General features: G+C 33.4%; 1 protein-coding gene across 2 annotated transcripts; it reads left to right on the forward strand.

The window, feature by feature from the left end:
- The first annotated feature begins 172 nt into the window (after positions 1-172).
- LOC110995355 (forkhead box protein N3) lies at positions 173-17618 on the forward strand. 2 transcript variants are annotated; one of them, XM_022262522.2, is made up of 8 exons: positions 173-314; positions 7021-7235; positions 10852-10949; positions 12321-12388; positions 13358-13627; positions 14639-14713; positions 15567-15755; positions 17241-17618. In XM_022262522.2, exons 2-8 carry the CDS (start codon positions 7021-7023, stop codon positions 17382-17384), a joined length of 1059 nt encoding a protein of 352 aa, XP_022118214.2. In that variant the 5' UTR covers positions 173-314; the 3' UTR covers positions 17385-17618. The 2 variants fall into 2 exon arrangements, with proteins under 2 accessions (XP_022118214.2, XP_022118295.2); XM_022262603.2 differs by lacking the exon at positions 173-314 and adding an exon at positions 795-937.
- The last annotated feature ends 489 nt before the right edge of the window (positions 17619-18107 follow it).

Consider the following 18107-nt stretch of genomic DNA (forward strand, 5'->3'; position numbering starts at 1 on the left):
ATAAATTTTTTAATTTTCATTTAATAAAAGATCTATAGAATCTACGATCTACGTTCTACACAAATATATTTTGTTATAGAAAAAAAACAAATATGTCAAGTTGACATTTCAACGAAACATAAACAATATTGCCAAAAAAATCATATGTTTATTTATGTAGGTTACTCTATAGCCTATGGATCAATGATTGGGTGTTGATTTGTTCAAAGTGTTTGTCTTTTATTGAGTGTTGATTTTTAACAGCGAAGGCAGCGTAATGCTGTTTATTGTTATACAATTTTAATTAGTGCGATAAACAAACAACATATACAAAGGTAAGTCAACGTTAAGTAGCTACGAAGTAAAAAATCCTATTACATAGTTTGTTTTGTATAAAAGTGGTATTTGAAGTTGTGCAATTTGTCAATACATGCAATAGATAAGACGCATTAAGCTTAAAAATGTAGACATTTGTATTTTTCGTAAAGTACAGTAATATAGGATCACGTTGCTTGTGTCAGCGTGGGGTGCAGTATCGTTTACATGCGGTTCTAAAAATGTGACAAGACACGAGTAACGCAGCGATGTCGGCTTCGCTCTTGCTAAAAATGGAACGAAGCATTCGTAAATCGTTTAACTGAGATTTGCGATTTGTTGATGTTAATAAATTTTAGTCCCTGCAGTTATGTAATTACCCTTAACGTTGCTTGGCACGTGCACATACCATATGCACCACGCGACAAGTAGAGACGAGGCACGCGGTCGCAAAACCCTAAGTTTCCTAGCAACCTATCGTTGACGCCATCGCCCTGGCGCCTGCACTGACCCAATGAACGCAAAAACACATGGTAATCGTTACATCACGTCCACGCGTCGCTATTCGCGTTACACGTTGCTAGGTATTTTGATTAGCCATAACATTCAACTGTAATTTACATAGCAAGTGGACATATTTATTGTAAGTAAAGCTTTTCTTGCATGCAACCTTGATCATAGTATTTGATAAAACTAGCTGCGAAATCAAGAGATTTTGTAAATTTTCTGCTTGTTATCTTACACCGCAGTTGACCTACATTTTTTCTTGAAAAATCAATTATAAACTATTTAAATATTTCATCTTCAATCGATATACAATATAAATCTTACAATTACTAAGAACTTTCCTGTATTTTATGCTTTACATTTTGTGTAATAATGTATACTTTATATTTTGTGTAATAATGTAATGTTATCAATTATAGTTTTTATTTGGGTATTGCTTAGTTTCCATTAAGGCAAAATTGCAAGGGAAATCACCTTGTTGACAACTAACCTATTACATCATCATCACTATTATTGTTATTGATTAGAGTTGTATCATATATGATTAATATTTAGCACCAAGTAGCATTTTATTCAGTGTTTATTCTTACTATCCACTCATTTGCTAAGTGTAGTGAAAAATTATATATTTCCTAAAAAACCTAGAATATGTTGTACATGCATTAGAAAGCACCTTAAACTGTTTGTGAATTTATATACATATGTAGTTATATGGTTATATTTGTCTAATTGGAAAATAAATATCTAAATTATTGCCATCATGTACTATTGGATACTTTTAACTAACTAAACTATTTTCAGCATACTATTGCAATATCAATATTTAGTTTTCACCACACATCTTTTTATAAGTATATACTGTAATATTCATCAATGCTTTTGACCATATCTGATAAAACTAGGATGCCATACAAATAACAGACATTTTTGTTTGTTTAGAATTATAGAAAACTATAATTATTGTACATATAATGAAGGCTATGATGACGCAACAGAAGCGTATCTACGCATAAACAAAGTACAATTTAGTAAGGCCGATGCTAGAGAGAGGCTACTGAATAAATTTCCTAGGCCCTTGAGTACAATTATCTGTATTAGTTAGATTACTAAGAAATAACTCAAATTTTTGGGTGTTGTTTGAGGCGTTGGTAGGACATGAAAATCGTATTTTTCGTAGTGATTTAATTGTAAAGACATCTAATTTGATATTGTCAGAGACGTTCTCGTATTTTTCTACGAGAGTATTTTTCTCATTTTTATATGTTCTAAAGTACTTTAGCGTAAGTGTTGACGTCACCACGTCACGCGTCTTTTACAGTATACAAATGTTTATCGAATCATTTCGTTTATCACGGTTTTTGGAATGTTTGACGATGCCACAAATGTGCGGTTGCCTTTTCCTGTTTGCGAGTTTCAATTACTTCTCCAAATTAACAAAAAACTAATTTAGGAGTTTTGATTGTTTCTCTCATTGTGTTCAAATATATCTTTTTTATAGAATAAGGGGGCTGAAACCTCACTTGTTGAGTAATGTCGCCGCCTTACTGACTTCGATGGATATAGATGGCGGTAACGCAGTCTTCTCTTCTTTTTGGCAGTATGTGTCAATGAGCGATGGTATCAGTGAATATCAGTTGAACCTTCTGCCCGTTGGTCCCCTATTCTATAAAACTAGATGCATTATTAGACAAATTATCCAGGCCGGATATCCGTATGTAAATTCATTGTTCGGACATCCGTTTACCGTTTAGTCCTGTTATATAATGTTCCAAAGAAGCACTTTATTTGTGGCGTTTTAGGGTGATTCGGTACCTGTCGCGGATTTTGTCAGTGTCAAGGTTATATGCATAGCAATACTGTAGGGACACGTGTAAATAAATATAGATGTTAATAGCTGATAACATACCCGATATTAAATTGTTAGACTATTTAATACAAATAATTCGAAATTAAAGCTATAAACACAATCAAGATTTCGTACTAAACGATGTGTTTGTAAAAACACAAATGAAACTTCAAATTATGTATTTGAGTCTGTAGACTATAAACTTACGTCGATAGATAGTGGTTATACAAGAAATGCGATGATTATGGCTGTTACTAACCTCTCTCAATTTTATTTATAACAAATTCATGTGTAAACATAACGAAAACCCGATAAAGTCTCGAAAAAATTGTAGCGTTATTTAAATATATGCGTATTTAATAATCATACAATTTTTAAGTGATCACGACTTTTTATAAAGTTTCTACTGAAAAACTAATCGGTATTTAACACCTTGTAACGTACAATTGATTTACTGAAGATGCGGTCCAATCAATCTTGGATCAACGAACTTTCTTTGTTCTCTCAATAACATAGTTTTTTTTGGTAATATAGCCCGTACAAAACCTAATAACCTGGACAAGCAGGTTGTCGTCGGCAACCCGCTGGTGTGACGATTATCACGAGTCTCCCTATAACAGCTGCGTTAACGGAAGCTACAAACCGAAAAATATGAAAAGATACCACTTACAGTGACACCAGACAACTAACTGACCTTTAGAAATGAAGAAAAGCAGTAGAGAAGAACGCACAGGTTATTTAACCGGGATTCAGGGTTCAATTCCTTGGTGTTTGAAATGTATAGAAGACTTGGCTGCTGCTAATTTATAAAGAGAAGAATGTGTATACTAAAATTGAATTCCAGACTCTCCTACCTGGTTATAACGTCATATACGAATAGAAACCTAAAATATCTCGTCCATGTAGAGCTTTGTAGGAATGAGTAATGACGTCACTGGATGACCTTTAAACGTGAACCACGAATCGATGTATCAATGAAGACCTAGCAACAGAAATAGCAAGATTTGTACTTATTCATTTATACATAGACTTTTATTTATGTTTTTTAACATAGATAAAGCAAAAATAATTATTTGTTTGTTTCAAACATACACACATTATGTAATATGTTCGGATAATACAATGCACGTAAAGTTTTATGGAAATCAACTATAGAAAATGTGCACAATTGCAATGTTAAATATAAACGAATATTCAGTTGATTCAAATAAGTAAATTAATTTAATTCATAATATTTTTTTTGGATATTACAAATACTGACCGCGACAACTGACCCGCGTTACTGTAGGAGGGTACCTAACGAACCACATTAAATAATAACACTACAAAAATATGTTGCTTTGGTATTAATTTTAATCAGTTTTTATTTTACCCTGAAGGAGTGGGTACTTATACAGGAACGTTCAGTGTGGCCAGCGTTTTTAAAAAAATCATCAATAACGGCATTATTAAAAAAAAAAACACGTAAAAAGATTTATAATTAAACGTTATCCTAGAATGTTAAACTTGAAACTTAAAACTAAATTGTTATCATTGCATAATGAATGGTATCTTTTTATATCTTAGAAATTCTTATCACCCGGTGCCAAGTGCCAACTCGACTATGTCAATCAGTGGGTCAGTGTGTCGTAATCAGTGTTTCCAGATCGCGAGTTTAAAATTACCGTAGATTCTATTGTTAAAATCTGTATATTGCTAGCTGTCCCCGCGAACTTAATTTCTCGCTAATGCCTAGTCTGCCTTTTTAGTACATACCAACGTGGACCTTTTTGCTATGCTACCCCAGAGACTGTTCGGTTTTTCGGAATGAAAACTTTTTAGGTTGTTTCGCGAATGTTTATCTATATAAACCTCAGAGTTCATGTCATTAGCTTTTAATTAACAAATAAAAAATTGGAGTTAATTGTAGAGGGGTGAAAATTAAGGGTTATATGTATTTTTATATGCCGTATTATACAAAAAAAAATAACAACAAAAAAAATCTGAATTATTAGGCTGGTCCTTATCGCTTAGGGATTCGAAAGATAGATAGTAGCCGATTCTTAGACCTACTGAATATACATAATAAATAAGAATCGGTCGAACCGTTTCGGAGGAGTATGTTAAAGTTAACCACAGCACACACGCATTGCATACTTAAAACATAACTTGTTATTTAAAAAAAAACATGTCATCTCCCGAACATAAGAGTATGTGAAGCCATACCTTTGTCGGTCCAGGAAGTAGGGGATCGGCCTCTAGGTTTCATGCCTTCCACTCTGTCTGTCATCACAAGCTTGTCCAAGTTCTCCTGTCGTGTCAAGAACTCAGACTTTAGTAACACTTTAAAGACAAGACATACACTTAGGGAATCTCGTCCATGTGTTTGGCTGAATGAACCAACTCTAGTAGGATCCATTCCAATTTCCACCAATATCTCTAAGTGTCAAACAGATAACCTTCTTTTTTAAGACAAAAAAAGGAAAAATAATTTATGGATAAATCCAAAAATAAAACCCGTTTTTCGAAGCATTTGAAATTCTTCAGGGTTTAACCGTTTTAAATTCGATTAAAAGTTGACCTGAATATGGCTAATGTAATTTTAGCTACACGAAAAAAATACACGCGGTTAGTGGTTAGGTCAACGTCTTTTGTTTTCTATAAAAATAAATTAAGGCCGTTCACACCTAAGCTTGGCCAGAAACTTCATTCATCGAATATTGTGACAAGTGTCTGAAATCCTAATTTTTTTTTGGGTGTTTATGTCAAAATCAAATTTCTTATTTTTCTTCTGCGCGTATTTGCAATTAGCCCTAAGACTTAGAATCTGCACCACAGGTTTTTCCCCTAAATCTAAGATGTGCAAGAATACATAGCACGTAACATAATAATAGTTATAATAAAAGTCTTTATTTCTGTAATTATTTATACTAGTACGCAAAAATGAGTAAAACTAAAATAGAAAGTATAAAGTCAAAAGTATATCCTCACTGTTAAGCGAATACGATAATGTCTTAAAAATTATGATAAATTAAATGTGATTTCTTTCTCAGAATTGTGATTTATTTGGGTGATCAAAAATACTTTAATAGTTTTTACGACTGTTAAGAACAGATTTGGCGGTATCTGGGCGGTGGCGTCTGAATCCTCAGATTCTAATCGCAGTTTTATTGTTAACGAGTCCTAATACTTGCTCGTAATTTCAGGGCGGACATGGCTTAGATCACCTAGATAATTTTCCAAGACCTAGAGGTTGTAGGATATTTTAAAAGACTGTTTATGAATACAATCAACAATGTTTGCTATTAAATGGAAGATTCGCTTATTGTTTGACGGCCTTTGTTCTCGAGTATCGAAATGTTATGCAATCTCTGTAGTAAATTATTGATATAACCTAGAAATTAAATGTTTCATTATGCATTTGTTTTAATATGTTAATTTGACATTTGAAAATTATATTACTAGCGACCCGCGCTTTGGCTAACCCGTGGCTCGTAAAACTTAAAAAATTCTTCCTCGTGATTTATTCAGTGTCAGTTCGAAGATTATTAGTTTCTCTCTGGTCACTCATGTCTTGAATGTCATTGTCACAGCAGAATTGCATTTGGAGGCGAATTCCCTCCACGGATTTCTATTATTCGTTAAGGCTTCATCTTGTGTCATATTATGTCTCCATTTGTTTACAAGGTATGACAAGATTAATAATATATTAGTGCCCACATTCCTAGGATTACGTTTATTCGGTATTATTATGAAATCGCTTAAGAAAACAATATTCAAATGTCTGATTGAGGAGTGCGAGTGCTTGAGTAACTCCTAAATTTTCCAGTGGCAGTGAGACGTCTTAGTTTCCTTTGTATATTCTTACTAATGTTGCTTTGTTTTGAAAATATATTTTCGGTGTTTCAAAGGGTACACTTTTTCGGCCATCTACGTAACAGATTTTTTTCGTACGAAAGGAATTGTTAAATTGTGTTTTATTGTACTGTATTTGTATTGCTAGAACAATTAAGATTCTTATTCTGATAAAATCACTATGAACTTTGCATATTTGTGGTTGTAAATAAGTCGTGGCTGGTACGCAGTATTATACCCAACTCGGAGACTAAATAATTATGGGAAAATGCGCATTTACCTCATCAATTAATAAATTGATTTCAAACGCAATTACTAAATATTATTCCACATAAAGACAATATATGTTTTTGAACTGTTATTGTAGATTTTTTCTAGATTGATTGTAAGTACTATTAACTTTTTTTTTAATTCAACACGATGAACTGTTTATTTATATTCCGTGAAATATACGCAAAAATATTGTTGTCTGATTGATATAACGAGTAGAGGTTATCGTCATAGTATGCGTCTTACGTATTTATATTTTTTGTCCAAAGATGGCGCCGATGCGTGGTGAGCGTGGCGGGTCCCCAGCGCGAGGTGCGCGCGCGTCACTTCCACTTCCGCGTCGCCTCATCCGGCAAATCGCTAGGCACGTGGCCTCCAGCGGCCGGTCCCTTCGTAGGCTTGAAGTATCCGGTCGCGTGATTGACAATTTCGATGACCTGGATGGCGCATCTGACGAGTCGGATATGGAAACTCCGCAGCCTGCGTAAGTATTTTTCCTATATTCTTTAGAGATGATGATTGGTCACGCTATAAACAAATAATTTCTATTCGATTTCTGTAATATGTATCCAACGTACAGAACTTAAAAGAGAATTCTTGGTCTGGTAGCTTCGATTCTCGCCGGTGCACCAATGAAGTTTTTTCTATGGACATTTAAATATCGCTCGAACGGTTAAGGAAAACATCGTGAAGAAACTCTCTTTCACTACAAAAAGTCGACGGTGTCTGCGTCACAGACGATAGATCATAGACATAGTCTGAGTCCCAGACCTAAAAAGATTGTAGCGATTCATTTTATCTTACACAACATATACAATATAAATGATTATACCTTATAATAATAATTAATATATATCATATTATAAATTAGAAATAGTAAAATTAACTGAAATGAGATACATATGTACATTTGCCATAGATAGCATTTGCAGCAGTTGGATGAGACTTAATTTTTGGCAATGCAAGAAGCCTGCCAGGCTTGTGACACTAGATTCATTTAAACGTGTTGATTACAACGTTAGCTATGAACGGATACACATCGCGACATATCAACCGCAGACTTGTGCTAATGAACCATTGCGTAAACGATATATTGATGCCACTTTCGCTCGTATTTAATATCCAAGAACATATCTCTATATCTTGGTAATGAGGTTTTTCTAGGCAATTTTTGCCACGCACCACCACTTTATGGAACCAGGTGCCGACTGAAGTATTTCCGAACCAATTTGACTTAGGGTCCTTCAAGAAAAGAGCGTACCAACTCTTAAAAGGCTGGCAACGCACTCGCGAGCCCTCTGGCATTGAGAGTGTCCATGGGCGGCGGTATCACTTAACATCAGGTGAGCCTCCTGCCCGTTTGCCCCCTGTTCTATAAAAAAAAGGTATAAACATAAGAAATGGTCTACATAATAGCTATAAACCAGACTAAAGGGCGATGACCTTTCAGGGAATATGTGACAAAGACGGTTGCCAAAATCTATCGGCATATAATGTAACCAAAGAACTAGGTGGCGCTAATAGCAATTTGGTATAATGATAAAATTAATTAATTTCAAATCAAAAAAAGAATATTCATTTGGTCCCTTCCATATTTTGTCTTTAAAGTCCAAACAACATATCAGCTATTTACATATAATACATACTATTTAATATTAAAAAAAAACTAATTATGATGGATTAAAAGGTTGTTTTGTTTAATTAAAGGAACACGAACAATTCAAAAATAAATTTAGTCCAAATGGTTGAAATAGCTTTGAGCTACTTATAATCCTCTCAAGAGACAACTGTATCTATATATATATTTATTTATATAGACGTAGCCTTAGCAATTTCTAAAGATATACTATACGCTATACATGTATGATATACGTCGATTCGATGTTCTGGGTATAATATTCTTATTTCTCGATACAGGGTATAGAGAAAATTAATGTTTAATTACGACAGATAGAGCTGGTGGTAAAGCATAGGTTGATTGATTTCATAAACAAAACTAATCACTAAAACAGATCTGAGTGTTATGTACCATAGACAAATATGCACTGCTATATGATAACCAAAACATTCAATAGCTAATTGAGGTTGTACAACTGTGAAAGGAGGTTAGTTTTTATGTGAACGATAATAACTATAAATAGTTATTTAAATTAAACAAGAAAGAGTGTGAGAAAACAATTGTCACGATTTTTGGGCCGGGCCACATATTTGTGTATCTGTTTGGTCATTTTTCATTCTGTGCTCAGCCTTCTGTTCCTGAGGCCGTCTATTTTTAGGTCTATGGTTTGTTCTCTCATGGTGGTTTCTTTTGCACAGATAACACATTTAAAACTCCTACAGTAGAGAAGGACTAAGCCCATTGGTGCGAGGGATTGAACCTTCGACCTCAGGCTTCTGTCGCATGCTGCATAACACTGCTTGTGTCGTATTAAACCCGAGCTATATTTACAAATAATTGTAATAAATTCATGTATGTTTAAATTGTGAAAGGTAAATGAAAGTTGATTCATTATGCAATTCATATGTTGCAACTAGACGCCAATCTCTAAATCGTGTTTTTGGAGGTTTTCTGTCTTAATGAAAATGTCAGCGTCCTTAATATAGTAGTCACACTGGTTTAAAACATACATTTGCATTTCTAGGACCTTCTATCACTAGGTTCTAAAATCCTACTTGGGACAGGAAGATCTGAAGAGGTCATGTTGTTTCGCAAATATTTATTTATATTGTTGCAACTTAGCTATTATTAAACAGTTTATTGACAATCCACAGCTTAAGATAATATTTTATATCCGTGACTCGTTTGTATCGTAATTAAAATATTGCCGATGCCGATATATCGGCAATCCCAAAGTACGAACTACTACGAACCTTTATATAGGGGAGGTAGTAAGAAAATCCCTTTACATCAAACTATCCTATCCTACAATACAGTGAAAAAAAATACTCGGTGGTGTAATCGCTATGGTCTTTTTAAAAACCTTGCTGTTTTATTTGCTGATATTAATTATTTTCTTTATTTCTTATGTTGTGTGCGATATTTGAGTTCTCATGTAATTTTTGCACGTGTATACTGTATATTATAAAACATATTTTCATAAGTATCTGATTCTCCTCCTTGTGTCTGAGAGGAGCAATTTATGACGTGACCATACATTCATTGAATGTCATTAAGTGTTGACGATTCAATGATATGTTGTGACAGTTTCCTGACATGATGAAGACGACATCATAGTTTCAGTCTCTTAGCCCTGAGATACTTAATGTTTGTTAAAAAATTGTTTTAGATTCGAACTAGAATTGATAATATTAGGTCGCCTATATCATTATCATTTCGATCAATCATTGCCAACTGTTTGATATCTTGATTTTTAGGTGACCCGGTAACTCGGTTTAATTATATGGAATAATTAATTTACAAATATTATAAAATTGTCCTTGGCTTACACAAGTATTACACTGTAACAATATGTAATGGGTTGCTTCAAATTGTATTTCGTTTTAACCATATGCTACTATTTAATAACCTTCCTAGAAGTTATAGATCACTGTAGTGTATTGCTTTCAAATGGAAGGTGATGTAGACCAGGGTTTTCCATCGCGGGGCTGATGCCCCTCAGGTGGCCTTTTTGATTGTTAAGGCTATTAGAAAATTTATTAAAATTTGAATTTTTTTGAAAATTTACTTTTTGCGTTTCGTTAAAAAAATCCTAGTAACTTCAAACCTATATAAGTTACTTAAGTGAATTAAAAATTGTGTATGTAATATAACAGTTTTAGGTGGGCTAAGGTGGGGCAAAACGATTATCTAGTTGATAAATGTTTGTTTTAAAATAAGTGTTAATTAATGATTTGCTGTTTTAAAAGAGTACCGAGAGTTTTTTACGCCGGCTTTTTCTCTCGGTCTACAATCTCTGTCTTCTTTGCCGATGAGTAGGGATTCCGCAGATTCAAATTTAATTACATGGAAAAATAAAAATGATACCTGTATCTTATGTTCCGTAATAATCATATTTTATTTTATTTATTATTTTTGCATATATGGTAAGATTATAAATTAAAATTAATGTAAAATTTAAGTTTAACAAATAAAATTACAGACTTGCGTGCGGTGGTAACGCCGGGACCCTCCCACCTGCAGACAATGATGACGATCTGACGAGTCTGAGCTGGTTGCAGGACAGGAATTTACTCAGAGGTAATTGGATTATCTCTGGCTTTTAACTTGTTTTAGTTATTTCTAAATCATAGTAAACGGGATTGTTTGCTAAATCAACTGCTTTAAAATTATCCAATATCATCGTGATCTGAACGTAGTAGTAGTAGGTTTTTCTCTTTTTTCTCATACTGGGGTTGACTGGATGAAATCGCTTGTTAGGCCACCCGTAGCCAAATAACTAACGTAACCTACGTTTGATATAATTATGTAAGTTTATGGTAGCGATGTGATGAACTATTATATCACTTACGCCGTTTTGGAAACAAGACTCTGGCGTACGAAGGAAATCAATTTACCATCTAAAAAAATATGTCTCTCATTAACTCATTTAAAATTAAGTTTTTTTTTAAGCCAGACTAATCGATATTTATAAATCAGCCTGCCAAGGTCGCCTAATAGGCTTTGCAAAATACCTTATCGGTATGAAATGTGAAAGAATTACTTGTATCGATTCAATTCTGATATTTTTTTCCTCGGCAACAGTGTCTCAATCATCACGTGCGATAAGACTGTGTTTTTGTTTGTGTAAATTAAGTTATAATATCGGCACGTTATTTCGGAGAAATGTTTCCGTAAAAACAGAAGCCCAACAAACTTTGTTAAACTCTTTTTCTCTCGTTTATAATTACTTTGGTTTCGACAGACTGTAATATACTTGAATTGAATTTAAATTATTTGAATATTTCGACAAGGACTTGTAAATCTCAGTTCAGAGACGAGGCTTGCTCATTATGACATAGATTGAAGCCCTAGAAATGAAAAAAGTTTACTTTGACCAAATCCAGAGTAGGGCTTGGCGAATTGTCAATCTCCAATGAATAACTTACGAATTTATTCTCTTTCTCTATTCAGAGACGTCTCTATGCGTATACAATGGGAGTGTTCTGATGAGTTTTTTCGGTTGATCCCTCCAGTTTTTTCATCATTATAGAAGCCGTATTAAATTAGTTCATCAACACAACACACAAGACATTTTGTTTTGCGAACTAGCGAACCGTGGAATCGTCTCCCGATGTCGGTTCTGCCCTGGGCGAATAAACCTCCAACTGTTTAAAATTAAAGTAAAATGCCGGTATTGCACCCAGTAAAATGGATGCACATGGGCTGCGATGACTGTCCTTTTTGGGCGTCCCGTAGGATTCATTGCTTCGAATATAAAAAAGGAATACTTCAGTTTTCTAATCTTCTATGAATAATTATAAAAACGTTTGTTATATATTTTGTATATGCATATGTATTTAAAAATGGCTTCCTTCGCTATACTCGTGTAAATAATGTTCACATATCGACGTTCTATATAAAAGGACCTTGTAATATTATTTATCTAACAAGATAATTCGTATCTTTCAGGCATCAATCTTACTACGAAGAGCGATATGGAGGACTCAAAAATTCTAAGGAACGAAGTTATTATCAAGGTATGTTAAGTCTCTATATCACTATAGAGACTTCAAGCACAACTAACTCGGATTTTTATAGCAATGGACAACCATTCGCTCGATAGAAGAAAAAAAACAAACAGCCAATTTTTGACACTTTGAATTCATTTTATGATAAAAATTTATAGTTAACATGATTTTGATTACACGATATATTTTATCGCAAGCCAAGTAATCCATTGCAGAAAAAAATGACAAAATTACAATAATTTAATGTTTTACATAACTAATTGTTATTCGTGCTGGGATAGGGCCTTAACCCATTTTTTGTATATATAAAATTATAAAACAGGCTCTAAGACGTAATACTTTTGAGACTATTGAATTTTTTATAGGTAATTGTAACTATATATTTATTTAGGAAACAAAACATCTACATCTCTATACAATAAAAAACACGAATAAATATAAGATACAAAACAAAACATGACAGCACAAAATTTATAATAAACTACTAGCTGACCCGACAAACGTTGTTTTGCCATGTTTTTGTGCCAAAAAATTAAAGTTTATAATTAACAAAAAAAAAACATAAGGGATGATTGTAGAGGGGTGAAAATTTAGAGTTGCATGTATTTTTGTGTGGTGTATCGTAAAAAAAACGAAAAATTTTGTCTAAAAGATAAATAAAAAATTTTTGGGGTGGACCACCCTTGACATTTAGGGGGATGAAAAAAAGATGTTGTTCGATTCTCAGACCTACTCAATACGCACACAAAATTTCATGAGAATCGGTCGAGCCGTTTCGGAGGAGTTCGGTTACTAACCCCGTGACACAAGAATTTTATATATAAGATAATTAAATCAGGGTAACGACAAACATACTAGTAGCTAGAAGACATATACAAGACTTAGGACATGAATAGTTTCAACATATTCTTAAATGCAGTAGAAGTCTAGAGTCAATACAACCATACAGCTGCAATCATTATATTATGTGTCTCACAGACAGAATCGAAAACTCCTCCCCCCTCAGTCCGCGTGGCCTCCCCACCCCGCACGCCCTGCAAGTCTCCCCCCTCCCCCACTCACACGAAGCCCCCCTACTCCTTCTCGTGCCTCATCTTCATGGCCATCGAAGCCGCACCAGCCCGAGCATTGCCCGTGAAGGAGATCTACGCGTGGATAATTCGCCACTTTCCATACTTCAAACATGCGCCCCAAGGCTGGAAGAACAGTGTGCGGCACAATTTGTCCTTGAATAAGTGTTTTCATAAGGTGAGTTCACACATGTTTAAAGTATTTATTTTTAAAAAAAATCAGTGACGCTACAACCTCTTTAGGTCTTGGCCTCAGATTTCTGAATTTGTTTCATGATCATTTAAAAAAAAAATAATACTTAAAAAAAACAAATATAATAGGCAAGTAGGTGATCAGCCTCCAGTGACACACGTCGTCGACTTTTTGGGTCTGAGACATGTCGGTTTCCTTAAGATGTTTTCCTTCACCGTTCGAGCAAATGTTAAATGCCGGGGATCGAACCTACGACCACAGATATGATAGTCGCACGCTGAAGCCACTAGGCCAACACTGCTCAAAGTATTTATTAACTACTTATATTATCAAGATTATTTTATTAATCTAAAAATCTAATTGATAACCTCCTTAGCTTATCTGAAGTTGATTAGAAATAAGAAATTGTAATATACTAGCGATTTCTTAAATATTTTGGCATAAACAAACAGTCAGCAAGTTACACAAATCTGTGTTGTGTTGATGAAAACAAATTGATAATAGAGGAACGGGTATTTTTCAAAAACTTTCACTGAGGTGTAGAATATATATCCTCTTGAAATAAATATAGCCTAATTAATCAGTATTAATGTAACATTCAAATGTTGAAAGAGTTTTATAAATCAGTCCAGTATTTTTTGTGCCTATATGTTACATACATATGTTTGTACATATCATATTGGCTCAAAAAATGCACTAATATTATAAAGAGGAAACATTTAACAATGTATATACAAGATATTATTATTAGATTACAATGTTATTATAGATATTGTGTTCTATATGTTTAGTTTTGCTTGGGAATTGAAACATAGTGAAGCTAGGATAAGTGTGGAAACCGACTTGCCTTACACTTGAAAAGTCGACTGCATATGTCAGGCACAGAAAGCTGAATATCTGAGGCCTAGAACTAAAAATGTTGTAGGCCCACTGGTTTATTATTGTCATGATTACTTGTATATAAGCTATTTAAAAATGTAAATTCAATAACCTCAGGTGGCAGCAGCTCCCGGAGTGGGCAAAGGTTCCCTATGGACAGTAGACCCTCAACATCGCTCCACCTTGCTGCAGGTCAGTTCTCACCATAGCTAAAGCCAGATGGCATTTATTGCTGTTTTTGTTATTGTTTGAGAAAATCTATTGCACTCAAAGTTGGTCAGTTGTCTGAGATTTATAAGAGGTCATGGTAGGACTTCTGTGCCTATACGCTGCTAAGAATAGATAGTATAACTAAAAAAATATGTATCAAATCTTTTTTAATTTTTTAATCTTATACATATATTGCAAATTAGGGATTGGTATAACTTCGGCTTAGTAGTTTTTTTAGTTATGGTAGTTTTAGGCAATAAAATTAGTCACAAATTAATAATTATTTCATTGAACTATTAAGATTTGTACGTTATTTTTTAAATGAAAATTCTTTAGACGCATGAGGGTGAAGTTTTTACGAAACGTCACGAAGATGTGCAGCGTTTTTGTTGAAGAAGAGTGAGAAAGCGAAATCGAGAAAAAATACACGCTATTTGTAATAAATTATTCGTGTAAATTATGTCGCATAACGTAGATTTTCTTTTTTTTACTTATATTATCATTAGCAAATTAAGTAAGGGCCAGCGGCGAATCCCAAAAAAAAACAAAATATATTGAAATTATTTAATTAAATTCTACAATTAATGGTTACTTAACTAAATATGATAATTAAATCGGCCCGATATAAGATGCGCGACAATTATCTATATTACACTTATGACTATATTTGAAGTTTGACGGGCCCGATGCTTGGTGTCCGATCAAAAGCCTCCGGTCTCCGTTGTCCATATGCTTTTATGAAGTTGTTGCGTCAGAGTGAAGTTATTTTACAAAGAAGTTTTACTTCTGACATGTGTACTTTGTTCAAATAATAACTAAACATAATAATTTCCAGGCGTTCGGTCGTCAACCAATCCCACCGCCTGAGGTGGAAACCCCGGAGCCAGGCAAAAACGCCCCAGACCCACAACTGTTCCCATACCTGGCGCGTCGTCTGGCCGACACCAGTGAGCCTGGCGCTGATGAATATCTGGCGGCTGCAACGGTACTTGCCATGAAGTATGGTCCGGCTGTTTTAGACCAGGTTAATTTTTTTTTTTAAATATCATGTTAATTTTTTTTTTCTCAGGGTCTTTAAAACCTGTGACGTATTATGCTTGTAAACATGTAACCAATCGTCAAGTTCTTGCGTGTTATTGATAATTCTTAAATTTTAAACACACAAATGACATTTTGATCTAAACAGGCTTCAATTAGAATTTGACAGGTGAAGACATTTACAAGCATGTTACGTCATCGTTTCGAGTTTTTTTTTTTGCTTCACAATTTGGTTTTTTGTTGAACAATTTGGTTTGTTATTATTTGCTGGATTTTTAACTCTATAACGCTTTTTATAATACAGATTATTCTCGAAACTTGTCATAATCACTGCTAATTAGTGGATTCGAAGTAAAAAAAAAATATTACAATTGGGGGATTTAAAACTCCCTTTAAGAAATACCTGTATCGGGTTTCTCAGCTCTTCCATAACAAACTTAATAAAACTTTTTTTAATATTTACAAGTAGAATGACGTTAACACATTTGTTATTTAGATAAGATTTTTTAAATCCTTGTATTTCGAAATGTATTTTCATATTCAAACTCAAACTATTTTTATGACGTGGAATAAGTGATACCATTATGATCCTATGTTCCAAAATAAATGTATTTTTTTTTAAATTCATAATATAGTTAAACACACTTATGAACGTCAAAAAAATTAAATTATTTGTAAATTTACATTTACTACCAGTTCGCAAGTCAAGGGCGTAGAGCGCACAAGAAGAACTGTCAAGAAACTTTCCGCCACTCTTTTCAATCGCCAAGTTTTTGTATCAATTTTATTTATCATAAATACATTTTTTTTTTATATTAATAAGATTAATTGTTTAAATACATTTAATATCTTACGGTTAGTGCATTAACTAATTAATTTCGATATTTTCTTGTGCAACAAAAAATAACTTATGAAAAAATTTCTAATAAGATTAATTGTTTAAATACATTTAATATCTAACGGTTAGTGCATTAATTAATTAATTTCGTTATTTTCTTGTGCAACAAAATATAACTTAAGAAAAAATTTCTAATAAGATTAGTCGTTTAAATACATTTAATATCTATCGGTTAGTGCATTAATTAATTAATTTCGTTATTTTCTTGTGCAACAAAAAATAACTTATGAAAAAATTTCTAATAAGATTAATTGTTTAAATACATTTAATATCTAACGGTTAGTGCATTAATTAATTAATTTCGTTATTTTCTTGTGCAACAAAATATAACTTAAGAAAAAAATTCTAATAAGATTAGTCGTTTAAATACATTTAATATCTATCGGTTAGTGCATTAATTAATTAATTTCGTTATTTTCTTGTGCAACAAAAAATAACTTATGAAAAAATTTCTAATAAGATTAATTGTTTAAATACATTTAATATCTAACGGTTAGTGCATTAATTAATTAATTTCACTATTTTCTTGTGCTACAAAAAATAACCCCTTAATAATTTATAATACAATTTCAGCTGCCACCCGAAGCGCACTTAGTTATATCGCGTTGTGCAAGAGACGAGCACTCTTACAGTGGCAGCGGCGAGGAGAGGCGCACGGCGGAGGCCCTACTCAACTTAGCCGGTGTGACCAGCCACACGCACGCCGCACTTAGCTAGCGGGACTTAGGGTGAGGCGTTTAGTTTATATCGTTTGGGGTGGCCATCGTTTGGAATTTTATATTGTGTTTGCGCCTTCTTTAACGGAAAACTACTACATATTGTTTTCTTCTTTACGCGAATGCGAGTAAATTTTTTTTTATTTAAACAAATTTGACCATGTGATACATTCCGTTAGAGAAGATTTACTTGAGTTGAAATTGATTGAATTCCTGATTGAGGTTCGAGAGCTGTCAATTTGACAGGTGTCACTTGTTCAAAACATGTATCTAATATCTGTGTAAACGTGTCAAAAATGTGTACCGGGGTTTTTCATTTTTAGTTTTGTATTAACATATAAAATCCCACTTCCAGTTAGAATTTTTTATTTCATTTGTTATGTATAACTTAGGCAATGTATAGACTAGATTTTTTTTAAATCAAAGCGTTGGCCACCCCGAAGATTAATTTAAATTTAGTTGAATCGTGATTAGTTCATATTTGGATTGTGTTGTTGTTATTTTTTTGGAAAGTAGATTAATTTACAGTTACCGGAATTTTATAGATTAGTTTTGGCAAGCCAATGTTTTTAATATTATTTACACGAAAACAAATTTATTTTGTCGTCTATGTTCTGTAATCTATTTGAGAAACACGCTGAAAAGCATTTAGTTTTAAGTAATACATTGAATCGTTTCTCTGCTCAATAAGTAGGTTTTGTTGTCCGGTTCGTATATCCAAACT

Source organism: Pieris rapae, chromosome 19 (assembly GCF_905147795.1).
Source record: "Pieris rapae chromosome 19, ilPieRapa1.1, whole genome shotgun sequence".
Lineage (NCBI taxonomy): Eukaryota > Metazoa > Arthropoda > Insecta > Lepidoptera > Pieridae > Pieris > Pieris rapae.